Source organism: Dendrobates tinctorius, unplaced genomic scaffold (assembly GCF_039654945.1).
Source record: "Dendrobates tinctorius isolate UK_male_01 unplaced genomic scaffold, ASM3965494v1 ptg000233l, whole genome shotgun sequence".
Lineage (NCBI taxonomy): Eukaryota > Metazoa > Chordata > Amphibia > Anura > Dendrobatidae > Dendrobates > Dendrobates tinctorius.
In genome coordinates, this window is record NW_027361900.1 from 5,305,803 (window position 1) to 5,319,271 (window position 13,469).

At 48.4% G+C, this 13,469-nt stretch overlaps 1 protein-coding gene across 1 annotated transcript in view; it reads right to left on the reverse strand.

Annotated features, from left to right (window-relative positions):
- LOC141060289 (zinc finger protein 184-like) overlaps window positions 1-13,209 on the reverse strand; it is a 34,351-nt gene extending 21,142 nt beyond the window's left edge. Inside the window, exon 1 of the mRNA XM_073556505.1 lies at window positions 13,180-13,209. Coding sequence (XP_073412606.1) covers window positions 13,180-13,209 — 30 coding nt within the window. The remainder of the gene's footprint in view (window positions 1-13,179) is intronic.
- Window positions 13,210-13,469: the final 260 nt, after the last annotated feature.

A 13,469-nucleotide genomic window follows, 5' to 3' on the forward strand; every position in this document is an offset into this window, starting at 1 on the left:
AGCAGTGTCACCTCTCCAGTCAGCAGCTCAATCATCTTGTAGATGAGGTCTAGGATCTTCTGGTCATTGATGTCCTCAGGGATCAGGGGGTGAGGTGGAGGCCCCGTGATTGGGCTCAGGGGTCTTCCACATCCTTCAGACACAGGGTCCTGACAGCGATCACTAGAGGTCTTCTTTACCACTGTGTAATCCTGGTAAGGGAGGGACACATTAATAAATCTCACTACAGACATTTCCAGAGTCCTCACCTCTCCAGTTCTGTCCATCTGTTATTCCCATAGATAACAATGATGTAATGTGACGTCATCAGAATCTCTCACCTCTCCAGTGAGACGGAAGAGGATCTCTAGGGTGAGGTGCAACATCCTCTCCGCCATCTTGTCTCTGTCCATATCCATCCTTGATGGGTAAATCAGGAAAATTCTCTTCTGTAGAAGATCTTCACTGAGAGGATCCGATATTGTAGAGACCTGAATGAGAGGAAGATGATCCGATGTAACACCATAAGAATCCTGTGTAATAATACAATTACTGGAGATAATAAGGGAAACATAGGAGGAGATTTATTATCTTACAGGGTTTAGTTTTCTCCCCTGACATCTACTAATAAAACCTATATATTTAGGCCACAGACAACAAGCAGTTTCCTCCTCGGAGTCGGCAGCTGAACACGTTCCTCATAGACTCATCTTCCATAACGCTAATTCTCGTCTCATTACCGACACTGGAATCGGCATTAGCAATACTGCAGGAGAGATTCATTACACGCGACATGAGAAATAACTCCTTCATGATGAGGACGACATCTTCATCTTCTACTGCGGCTCTAGAGACAGATTTGGCCAGAGTCGGTCACTGCCTCCATCCCCACCGGCCGTCTATATGAAGGTTTCCCGTCTTCCCCGCACTGGAATCTTCTATCACGTTAGATCTCAGCTCTGAGTCACACACAGAAGTTTGAGGCTTTTAGAAAAGATTTTTTGTTTCTACAAACACAACGGACAGAAATGATCTGATCCCAAAGTCTCCATGTACAGTGATTTATGGGGATTATTTCTGGCCTTAGACTTTCCCATATTACAAGATGGATGTGAAGACTTTTCTGCCCAATGATGATATAACTATTCTCGGAGTGACGCCTTTATAACCAGATAATAGTATGTTTGCAGCTTGCAGAGCACAGCGGCTCCTTCTTCAGGCAGCTGTAACAATCCGGTCTCTCTCAGCACTGACAGCTTCTATGGCTGCTCTGAAGATAAAACTATTTTTTGTGGTAAAATGTAATTATTTTTTCCTCATCGCCCAATGGTATAAAATTCTGGGAGAAAGATGAGTAATTGAGAGGTGGCGGGTGTAACATGGCGCCTCTTATTGGGGGCTCTGATAATGTGACATGGCCCCTAACACCATAAGAGCAGACTCTGCCCTGTCAGACGGCGCTCCTTCCCTCCTGAGGAGTGTCCGGCCCCTTATGGGGTATCGGCACTCAGGGGAAATTGTGGAACAAGTGGTTTCTGTTTTCTCCTCTTCTCCCGTGTGATAATTACAGACTTGGGGACGGAGCGACATTTTAGTGGGAACATTTCATTCCTCCGCTCAATGTTACACAATTCTGTGACCCCCTGAGGGTTAATAATCCTCCCTGCCCCCTAGATGAGCCCCCCAGAGGTGGAGGGGGTAACATGGGGCCACTTGTGGGGTCTCTGCTGTTCTGTTGTCAGCGCTCTTCACACGTCACACGGCGTCCGCCGTCTATCCCAGCCACAATGGCGCCCCTTCCCTCCCGAGCCTGTGGGGTATCGGCCCTCAGGAGACACGGTGCACTGTGCGGCCTCAGCGCTCCTGTCACCTGTAGGACAATGATACATTGGGGGAAAGTCACATTTCTGTGAGGAAAACAGTAAAATTGTCATTTTTTCCTTCCACATTGCTGAAATTCCTGTCACACTGTCCGAATTCAGAGATTGTCCTGTCAGAAAGGAGACGACAGGGGGCGAAAGGGTTAACAGGACTCACAGGAGGAACCGGCCCAGAAAGCAGAAGATCCAGGAGTGTCTGCCACATATATGACTGCTCTGTGCACAGGACCTGTGATGAGGTCACAGGAGGGGAGGAGTCAGGGGTCACATGATCAGGCGCCTCAGTGTGTGCAGGACTCTGCTGTGCTGGTTGTCATGGTGCTGGATGAGGGGAAGTTTCTGTGTGGGGTCAGGAGGGGTTTACAGGGTGGATGTAGCAGAGCCGTGTGTGTACGAGGTGTACGGAGCGGAGCCGTGTGTGTACGAGGTGTACGGAGCGGAGCCGTGTGTGTACGAGGTGTACAGAGCGGAGCCACGTGTGTACGAGGTGTACGGAGCGGAGCCGTGTGTGTACGAGGTGTACGGAGCGGAGCCGTGTGTGTACGAGGTGTACGGAGCGGAGCCACGTGTGTACGAGGTGTACGGAGCGGAGCCGTGTGTGTACGAGGTGTACGGAGCGGAGCCGCGTGTGTACGAGGTGTACGGAGAGGAGCCGCGTGTGTACGGGGTGTACGGAGCAGAGCCGTGTGTGTACGAGGTGTACGGAGCGGAGCCGCGTGTACGAGGTGTACGGAGCGGAGCCGCGTGTGTACGAGGTGTACGGAGCGGAGCCGTGTGTGTACGAGGTGTGCGGAGCGGAGCCGTGTGTGTGCGAGGTGTACGGAGCGGAGCCGCGTGTGTGCGAGGTGTACGGAGCGGAGCCGCGTGTACGAGGTGTACGGAGCGGAGCCGTGTGTGTACGAGGTGTACGGAGCGGAGCCGTGTGTACGAGGTGTACGGAGCGGAGCCGTGTGTGTACGAGGTGTACTGAGCGGAGCCGTGTGTACGAGGTGTACGGAGCGGAGCCGCGTGTGTACGAGGTGTACGGAGCGGAGCCGTGTGTGTACGAGGTGTGCGGAGCGGAGCCGTGTGTGTACGAGGTGTACGGAGCGGAGCCGTGTGTGTACGAGGTGTACGGAGCGGAGCCGTGTGTGTACGAGGTGTACGGAGCGGAGCCGCGTGTGTACGAGGTGTACGGAGCGGAGCCGCGTGTGTACGAGGTGTACGGAGCGGAGCCGCGTGTGTACGAGGTGTGCGGAGCGGAGCCGCGTGTGTACGAGGTGTACGGAGCGGAGCCGCGTATGTACGAGGTGTACGGAGCGGAGCCGCGTGTGTACGGGGTGTACGGAGCGGAGCCGCGTGTGTACGGGGTGTACGGAGCTGAGCCGCGTGTGTACGGGGTGTACGGAGCTGAGCCGCGTGTGTACGAGGTGTACGGAGCGGAGCCGCGTGTGTACGGGGTGTACGGAGCGGAGCCGCGTGTGTACGGGGTGTACGGAGCGGAGCCGCGTGTGTACGGGGTGTACGGAGCTGAGCCGCGTGTGTACGGGGTGTACGGAGCTGAGCCGCGTGTGTACGGGGTGTACGGAGCTGAGCCGCGTGTGTACGAGGTGTACGGAGCGGAGCCGCGTGTGTACGAGGTGTACGGAGCGGAGCCGCGTGTGTACGAGGTGTACGGAGCGGAGCCGCGTGTGTACGAGGTGTACGGAGCGGAGCCGCGTGTGTACGAGGTGTACGGAGCGGAGCCGCGTGTGTACGAGGTGTACGGAGCGGAGCCGCGTGTGTACGAGGTGTACGGAGCGGAGCCGCGTGTGTACGGGGTGTACGGAGCGGAGCCGCGAGTGTACGAGGTGTACGGAGCGGAGCCGTGTGTGTACGAGGTGTTCGGAGCAGAGCCGTGTGTATACAGGGTGTACGGAGCGGAGCCCTGTGTGTACGAGGTGTATGGAGCGGAGCCGTGTGTGTACGAGGTGTACGGAGCAGAGCCGCGTGTGTACGAGGTGTAAGGAGCAGAGCCGTGTGTGTACGAGGTGTACGGAGCAGAGCCGTGTGTATACAGGGTGTACGGAGTGGAGCCCTGTGTGTACGAGGTGTACGGAGCGGAGCCGTGTGTGTACGAGGTGTACGGAGCGGAGCCGTGTGTGTACGAGGTGTACGGAGCGGAGCCGTGTGTGTACGAGGTGTAAGGAGCAGAGCCGTGTGTGTACGAGGTGTACGGAGCAGAGCCGTGTGTATACATGGTGTACGGAGCGGAGCCCTGTGTGTACGAGGTGTACGGAGCGGAGCCGTGTGTGTACGAGGTGTAAGGAGCAGAGCCGTGTGTGTACGAGGTGTACGGAGAGGAGCCGTGTGTGTACGGGGTGTACGCAGCGGAGCCGTGTGTGTATGAGCTGTACGGAGCGGAGCCCTGTATGTACGAGGTGTACGGAACGGAGCCCTGTGTGTACGAGGTGTACGGAGCGGAGCTGTGTGTGTACGAGGTGTACGGAGCGGAGCACTGTGTGTACGAGGTGTGCGGACCGGAGCCGTGTGTACGAGGTGTACAGAGCAGAGCCGTGTGTGTACGTGGTGTACGGAGCGAAGCTGTGTGTGTAGGTAAGCGTGGCCGATGGTGCAGTGGGTCCACATCCACCAGTGTTACACCAAGTAACTGTGCACACCTCACAACTTTTGAAGCACAGAAAGAGGCACAGAGCATGCGACGCGCATAGCAGCAAACTTTGGCCTCACCCTAATCCATGGCCATTTAGCACTGCTTTCTCCCCCGGCAGGAGGGGTTGTCAGAGGGGCGCTGGTAGTGAGGGAAATTCAGCAGACGCCTGAGACTGCAGGGTGTAGACCCAAATCCGGGACTGTCCGCTGTATCCGGGACAGTTGGGACTAGAGATGAGCAGATGGATTCATAGGTCTCTGGTCCAGCGTGCGTGGGACCTGGGGATTATTTTTTGTGCCGTCATTCACAGTCGGAGCCTCCAGAACGTTCTCCTCTTTATGTAGCGTCACTATACGACATCCAGCTTATTTGTGTCTGTAAGGCCGTGTTCACACACTGCAGAAATACGGTGTTTTTTGTTTTCTGCAGGATCCGCACCATCTACAATAACGATCTTCTCCCCCTTATTTGATGCGTTCTTGGTGCAGATGTGAAGCCGCGGTTTTAATGCGCTTTTTAGAGGACAGAAAAGCTTTGATTCTGCACTTAATAAAGTTTCTGCAGTTTTTTACCCGCGATTTTATTAGAGAGAAAAGCCCCAAATCCGCACAGATCAGCCGCGTCCTCGGGCGCACAGCGGGCGCCTTTTATGGTAAAGTAGTTTTTATTAAGGATTTATTTACATAAATGAGGTAAAGAAAAAGGGGAGAGACCGATTATAAATACTCAGTAATACAGACGAGAACAAAACAACAGCAATAAAGAGAAATGTAAAGTCATGAAAGATAGAGGCAGAATAAAGGGGAGAAAGGGTTAAGGAGGAGAACGGGGAAGGAAAAATAGGATTTTTAACCCCTTCGAGACCTTACCCTTTTTCATTTTTGCATTTCTGTTTTTCGCCCCCCCTTCTTCCCACAGCCATAACTTTTTTATGTTTCCGTCAGTATGGCCATGTTAGGCTAGTTTCACACTTGCTTTTTTTTGCAGCGCGTTTTTCCCGCAAAAAAACGCATTAAAAAAACGCATACAAATGCATACAAACGCTGCGTTTTTTTCAAGCATTTTTATGCGCATGCAGGAAAAAAACGCAGCGTTTTTGCGCGTTTGTATGCGTTTTTTGTGCGTTAGCGTTTTTTTTACAGATTTTGGAAAAACCCCACAAAAATGAAAAAACAACCATTCAACAACACACAAGACCAATGGGACTTCATTGTGGGTGTGGTATGTTAATATATAGACCCTGTCTACAGTATTCTTCACATTTGCTTGATTCTTCTCGTGACCATGGATCTGCGCTGGAAGAGTTTTCACTTCAACTTGGATTTGGACATCGCGATGGCTCAGGCGTATGCAGTTGCTTGCCATGAACAAAGGAAGAGAGAGAGGCAGCGAAGACGGCGGCGTATGTGGATACATCCGATTGTTGAACTCCGGGAGAGCCGTGGGGCATACCACACCCTCTACAGCGAGCTACAGGCAAACCCGGAGAAATTTACAGATTATATCAGGATGTCCCACGAAAGTTTCATGGATTTGCTTGCTCGTGTCCAACAATCCATCCGGAGACAGGACACACAGCTCCGTCGTGCGATTCCTCCTGAGGAACGGCTACTGGTGACATTACGGTATGTTTTAAAAACCAAGGGGTGCGGTCTGATGTTTTTTTTTTAAATTTAGTATTCAAAACCTTGGGTAATTAGTTTTCGTGAATGTACTAATATTTTATTTTATAGTTTTTTAAAATAATATTCATAAATATTAATTTTACTTCTTTGTCTGTTCACAGATTCCTGGCGACTGGAGAAACCCTATCTTCACTACACTTCCAGTACCGTATTGGAATCTCTACCTTGTCTGGAATTGTTGCTGACACCTGCCGGGCTCTCTGGAATGTTCTTTGCCCAGAATTTATGCCCCTGCCCACCGCTGAAAAGTGGATGGAAATTGCTGACAAATTCTGGACAGTATGCAATTTTCCCAACTGTTTGGGAGCTGTTGATTGGAAACACATACGGATCATCAAACCCCAAAGAACGGGATCTGAGTACTATAATTACAAAAAGTACTTTTCAATAGTACTCATTGCGATTGCGGATGCCGGATGTATGTTTGTAGCAGTGGACATTGGAGCATTTGGCCGTGGTAATGACTCACAGGCTTTTAAAAACTCAGACATGGGCCGGAGGTTGTATGGCAACCAATTTAATTTCCCTATGCCACGGCCTCTTCCTCACACCGAAGCTCCGCCACTGCCCTTTGTAATGGTTGGCGATGAGGCTTTTCAAATGTGCGGAAACTTACTGAAACCCTACTCCAGCCGGGACTTGGACCACACCAAAAAAATATTTAATTACAGGCTGACCAGGGCCAGAAGAACTGTCGAGTGTGCTTTTGGGATTCTTGTTTCCAGATGGCGAATTCTGGGCACGGCCATTAATCTTAAACTTGAAACAGTCGATGAGGTGGTGAAGGCCTGTGTGGTTCTACATAACTTTGTGATGGCTAAAGAGCACCCGACCTTTGAACTGGACGATGATGCTCCTAACCCATTGCCTGAATTCACTCAGCACACTCTCAGGTCATCCGTTGAAGTTGGCCAAATGAGGGACCAATTTGCGGCCTACTTTATTTCTGATGTAGGACGGGTGCACTGGCAAGATGAAATGGTGTAATGTTGTTGTTTATGGTAATAAAAATCCTTATTTGATACCATTACTGAGTGCACTATATTTTTTAAACTCCAATTAAATAAAAAACTTCCCATGTATAACTGAATTTTTTTATGTTCACACACCTGGGCAGGTAAATACACATATGAGTTAAAATGCAGCATTGCTAGTCTGCGTGAAATATATTGGAACGAGCAAAGCTGCAGGCCATGAATCAGGAAACCATTTTTTTTCAAGAGAAAATTGTGCAACTAGTTTAAAACAAAGTATGTGATTTTCTCAAAACACAACCCTCAAAACCCAACCCCAATGAAAGTCCATGGGGAATACAAGTCAGCATTGAGTGGATGAATGTAATCTGCTCATGTAATCTGCTCCATTACAAGTTATTACACTAGGCCTTGGAATGACTATACTAGGCCGTGGTATTTCAAATATGAGTATAGTAGGCCTTGGGCCTACTAGTATAGTCATATGTGAAATACCACGGCCTAGTATAGTCATAACAAGGCCTACTCGATTTTTGCCAACTAGGATCTTGTTTCACGAAAAACAAACGGGTGAAACTTGACAAGTTTCAACAGTTTGTTTTTCATGAAACCAGATTCTAGTTGGTAAAACTAGAGTTATTACACTAGGCCTTGGAATGACTATACTAGGCCGTGGTATTTCAAATATGAGTATAGTAGGCCTTGGGGCTAGTAGTATAGTAATATGTGAAATACCACGGCCTAGTATAGTCATACCAAGGCCTACTGTAATAACTCGATTTTTAACAACTAGCATCTTGTTTCACAAAAAACAAACTGGTGAAACTAGAAAGAAACTTATTTTTAAGACAAGTTTCAACAGTTTGTTTTTCATGAAACCAGATCCAAGTTGGTAAAACTCGAGTTATTACACAAGGCCTTGGTATGACTATACTAGTCCGTGTTATTTCACATATGACTATACTAGGCCTTGGGTTGGTTTTTAACATGTATTTACCCATCAGTGTGTGTTAGCGGCGCAAACAACATTAATGAAACTTAGTAATGGTGAACCACAAATGTAAATTTATTTTTTATCACAAAAATAAACCAAAAAATTATTTTTTCCGGCGTTTGGGGGCAGATGGTTTCAATTTGGGGGTGTGCAGGGAATATGCAACACTTGCAGTTGAAGACGGTGTTTGAGGGGAAGGGGCAACAAAACTTGTGGGGGAAGGTAGTCCAGTTAAGGGAATTAAACTAGGAACACTTGGAGGAGAGGAAATCTGTTCAGGTACATTAGTTGTAATGGCATGTCGCCGTAGGCTTGTGTGCCTGGACCGACTTTGGCCCAATGCCCGCCTTGATAGATTTCGCCTTGAACTAGGGGCAAATATGGAATGTAGGTCCCCCGTCTGCTGGTATGGCTGCTGCTGCTGCTGAGGTGGCGGCTGCTGCTGCTGAGGTGGCGGCTGCTGCTGAGGTGGCGGCTGCTGCTGAGGTGGCTGCTGCTGCTGAGGTGGTTGCTGCTGCTGAGGTGGTTGCTGCTGCTGCTGAGGTGGCTGCTGCTGCTGCTGAGGTGGCTGCTGCTGCTGCTGAGGTGGCTGCTGCTGAGGTGGCTGCTGCTGCTGAGGTGGCTGCTGCTGCTGCTCTTCGTTGTCAGTGCTCGTCCTTGCAGGAGGACTGGTGGCAGCAGTGATGGTCCAGGTTTGCAGAGTGGTGGTGGCAGGGCTACTACATGTTGTTGTAGCGGCAGGGCTGTTCCATGTTTGCCTAGTGGTGGCTGAGCTCCACGCATGCATGGGAGTGGCGGTGGTGCTCCAGACAGGAGCAGCGCTTGCCATGGTGGTGTCGGTGAAGTGACCAGCTGCACTCAGACTTGTGGTGGTGTAACGGTGGGTGTCCTGGCTTTGAATAGAGGTGTCCGTGCAGTGGTATGCAGCACAAGTCGGTAGTGAGGTGAAGCGAGTCAATGGTGGCACAGGTGGAAAGGACACCACTGACTGCTGACCGTACCGATTATGCTGCATAGCCTGCAAGAAAGCATTGTTGCAGGCCTGCAGCACATTCAGCTGTTGATCAGGACTAAGGTGTTCCGCCATGCCCTTTTCAATCTTACTAAAAAAATGGTGTGCTGGTCTGTTGAGGTCGGCCTCCAGACGGTCAAGGCGCTGTTCTACAGAATTGAAGCGGTGTTCAAAGTGGTTAAAACCATGTTCCATGAGTGCAAAACCGCTTTCAACTCTGTCGGACAGTGACTTGAGGCTGGAATTAAATGTCTCGCTCAAATGCATAAACTCGGGCAAGACATTCCTGTCCAAGGCCCTCTGCCGCTGGCGGGTAGTGCCCGCATAACCAGTGGCAGAGACCTGGGACAGGGGAACACATGATGGCCCAGCTTCCTGGTCACCAGCTGTGTGTGTGGTTGACCTGCAAGGTGCTTCCTGGCTGTCGGATGGCTGGGACGGGTCAGAGGACGTCCGAGGAAGGACCGCTCCAGGGCTAGGTTGCAGGGTGCTGCTCCAGGTGCTGTGGAAGAAAGGAAAATCATTACTACCATGCCTGTACAAGAAGCATCAGCTGTGGATTAGAAAAACACAGATTAATAAAAATAAAAACCCAAAATTTATAATACTTACGATCTCGTGGCAAGGACCGGTCTTAGGAACTGCAACGCGTGATAGTGACGGTATCTAGTTCTGGTCCTTGACGCAGATCCACTGCGAACCTGGCCCTCAGCACGAACATCACTGTTGAAGCGGTCCTTGATCGAACGCCAACGTGTTCGGACTTTGTCCACTGTTGATAAAAAAAAAACAGTGCCGTCAAGGACAACAGTCACTGCGGCACAATGTAGCAATACAATACTCAAAGCAGTCACTGTAGACCCCGATGACACTGTTGGGTTTCCTGCTAGAATATGCCTAGCACGAAACCCAACAGTGCCGTCAAGGACAACAGTCACTGCGGCACAATGTAGCAATACAATACTCAAAGCAGTCACTGTAGACCCCGATGACACTGTTGGGTTTCCTGCTAGAATATGCCTAGCACGAAACCCAACAGTGCCGTAAAGGACAACAGTCACTGCGGCACAATGTAGCAATACAATACTCAAAGCAGTCACTGTAGACCCCGATGACACTGTTGGGTTTCCTGCTAGAATACACCTAGCACGAAACCCAACAGTGCCGTCAAGGACAACAGTCACTGCGGCACAATGTAGCAATACAATACTCAAAGCAGTCACTGTAGACCCCGATGACACTGTTGGGTTTCCTGCTAGAATACACCTAGCACGAAACCCAACAGTGCCGTCAAGGACAACAGTCACTGCGGCACAATGTAGCAATACAATACTCAAAGCAGTCACTGTAGACCCCGATGACACTGTTGGGTTTCCTGCTAGAATATGCCTAGCACGAAACCCAACAGTGCCGTCAAGGACAACAGTCACTGCGGCACAATACAGAGCAGGGAAATACTCACTAAACGCCTTTTTGGAGGATGCTGTGGCGCTGTCCCAGCCATCAATCAACGCTGCGGCCACCTCATTCCATAGCCGCCGGGTCACCACAATGTCCTTGTGCAGCCGGTCACGGCTGTCCCACAACGGCGAACGCTCCTGGACCAGGCTGATGAGCTGCTCATTATCCAGGTAGACGTCTTCATCCCGTTGTGGAACCTAGACAAAACACATTCATTAGAATAATCAAATTTAAATTGAATAAAAAGTTACAAAAAAAGAAACATAAAAAAGAGTAAAAATAGAAGATAAAAAATAAAGAACATTACAAATCATTTGATACTTACATTCCGTATCACCACCAGGACTTGGCTTCGCTGCTCCTGCTCTTCGCCCTCACTAGTCCCGTCCGCAGATGATGATGACGATGTCTTAAAAAAGTTGAAAAAAACGTAAGAGATTTGGAGAAGCAGCAGATATACTTACCAGATGCACGAAAATAATCACCTCACGGTCTGCTTGCGCCAATTCCTGCCGCGATGGGGAATACTCGGATTCTGAAGACATACTGCATGTAAAAATAATAAAAATCATTAGTACATACATAATTTAAAAGGACAGGCATATAATGTAATATACTCACATTCTTCGCTGATATAATGGGTTCTTGGTTGACTGTCTGCTCTTCAATCTGTCAGTGTAGTAGTGGCAGAGTTTTGGCAGGCACCTCCTTTATATAGACTTTTTTTTTGACTTTAGAAGATTATAACTAGGACAACAAGTGGACACCACCAAAAAAACGCAGCGCTAAAAAAAAGCATACATGCGCATGCCAGTGCGCACGTATGCGCATCCATAGGCTATAATGGCCATTTTTAGCGCAAAACGTGCGCATACGTGCGCATGCGCTTTTTTCCAGGGCCAAAAAATGCAACATGCTGCGTCTGGAAAATACCAACGCACACCCCAAAAAAACGCAGCGCATGAAAATCGCATACGTGCGCATGCCAGCGCGCAGGTATGCGCACCCATGTTAAATATAGGGGAAAAATCGCATGCGCACGTATGCGTTTTTTTCCAGCGCTAAAAAACGCAAATGTGAAACCAGCCTTAGGGCTTGTTTGTTGCGGGACAAGTTGTGCTTTGGAACGACATCATTGGTTTCACCATATCGTGTACTCAAAAATGGGAAAAAATTTCCAAGTGCGGTGAAATTGCAAAAAAGTGTAACTCCACAACTTTTTTTGGATTTTCTTTCTACCATATTCACCAAATGCTAAGACTGCCCTGCCATTATGATTCTCCAGGTCATTACAAGGTCATAGACACCAAACAGGTCTCAGTTCTTTTGTATTTAAGTGGTCAAAAAAATACATAATTTGTTGGAAAAAAAAAGTGTGCCATTTTCCAAGACCCGTAGCGTCTCCATTTTTCATGATCTTGGGTTGGGTGAGGGCTTATTGTTTGCGCGCTGAGCTGATGTTTTTAATGATCCCATATTGGTGCAGATACGATCTTTTGATCATCCGTTATGGCATTTTAATTCAATGTTGCGGCGATCAAAACACCTTAATTCTGGCATTTTGACTCTTTTTCTCACTACACCGTGTAGTGATCGGGTTGTTCCTTGTTTTATTGATAGATCGGGCGATTCTGAACGCGGCGATACCAAATTTGTGTATGTTTGATTTTTCTATTTTATTTTGAATGGGGTGAAAGGGGGGTGATTTGAACTTTTATATTTTTTATTTTTTTATATTTTTAAAAACATTTTTTTTACTTTTGGCCTGCTTCATTAGTTTCCATGGGAGACTAGAAGCTGCCATAACTCGATCGGCTCTGCGATGATCAGATCACCTGTATGTAGCAGAATACCTCACTTGAGCTGACGTGTGCTGGGAAAGATGCAGGCTCACCGCCGGAGCCGACATCAAAGGGAGAGAAGTTACCTGCGCCGTACTAGTATGGTCATGAATGGGTTAAGGAACATGGGGAAAAGGGAAAGGGATCAAAAGGAAATGAAAAAGATTGGTCTGCACCGGATAGGCCGGGAAAGGGGTTACGGGACACATGTAATACCTTATATATAAAACATTTAAGAGGCGGGAGGGGAAGAGAAGGAATGGGAAAGGCGAGGAAAGAAAAAGGGGAGAAAGGAAGAACAGCTGTAACCAGGCGGAGAGACGAGAATCTAGAGGAATCCTGACTGTTACATCATGGAAGATACTGAGTGTTGGAGTCTGATAGCGCCACAGTTCTCATGAAATCTGCGCTCTCTGTGGTCTGAAGACCCTGCGGACCTCTGGGTTTTGATGCGTTTTCCCTTTATAGGCTTCTTCTGAAAAAAACGTATTAAGAAAAAAAATGTATGAAGAGAAAACCGCCGTCACATTTATAAGCGCAGAATCAAAGCTTTTCTGTACTATTAAAAAAGTGTTAAACGCGGCTTCATATCTGCCAAATAACATCAAATATGGGGGAAAATGCAAAAAAGAAGAAACGCAGCAAACGCGCTATAATCAGGGAGGATTGTCACTACGTCATCTGGGTCAGACATTTACAGAAGAAAGAACGCAGCATTTACGCTACGTGTGAACACGTCCTCCGTCCGCATCACAGCTTTATCACATTATTTTATGGGTTTTATAGAGAAAAATATCAATTACGCCATTTTGTTTTTCCCGTAATTTACCGATTCCTGTAAATAATCTGATCGCTGTGTTCTGCGGGTCATTACAGTTATATTGACACAACTATGTGTAGAAAAAATAACACTTTCCTACTTTTTAAGTAAGAGCACGGTGAGGATAGAAAGGGAAACAATACTGAATTGTGTGGATAAAACAAATCTTGTTAATGTTCATTCAAAAAGTG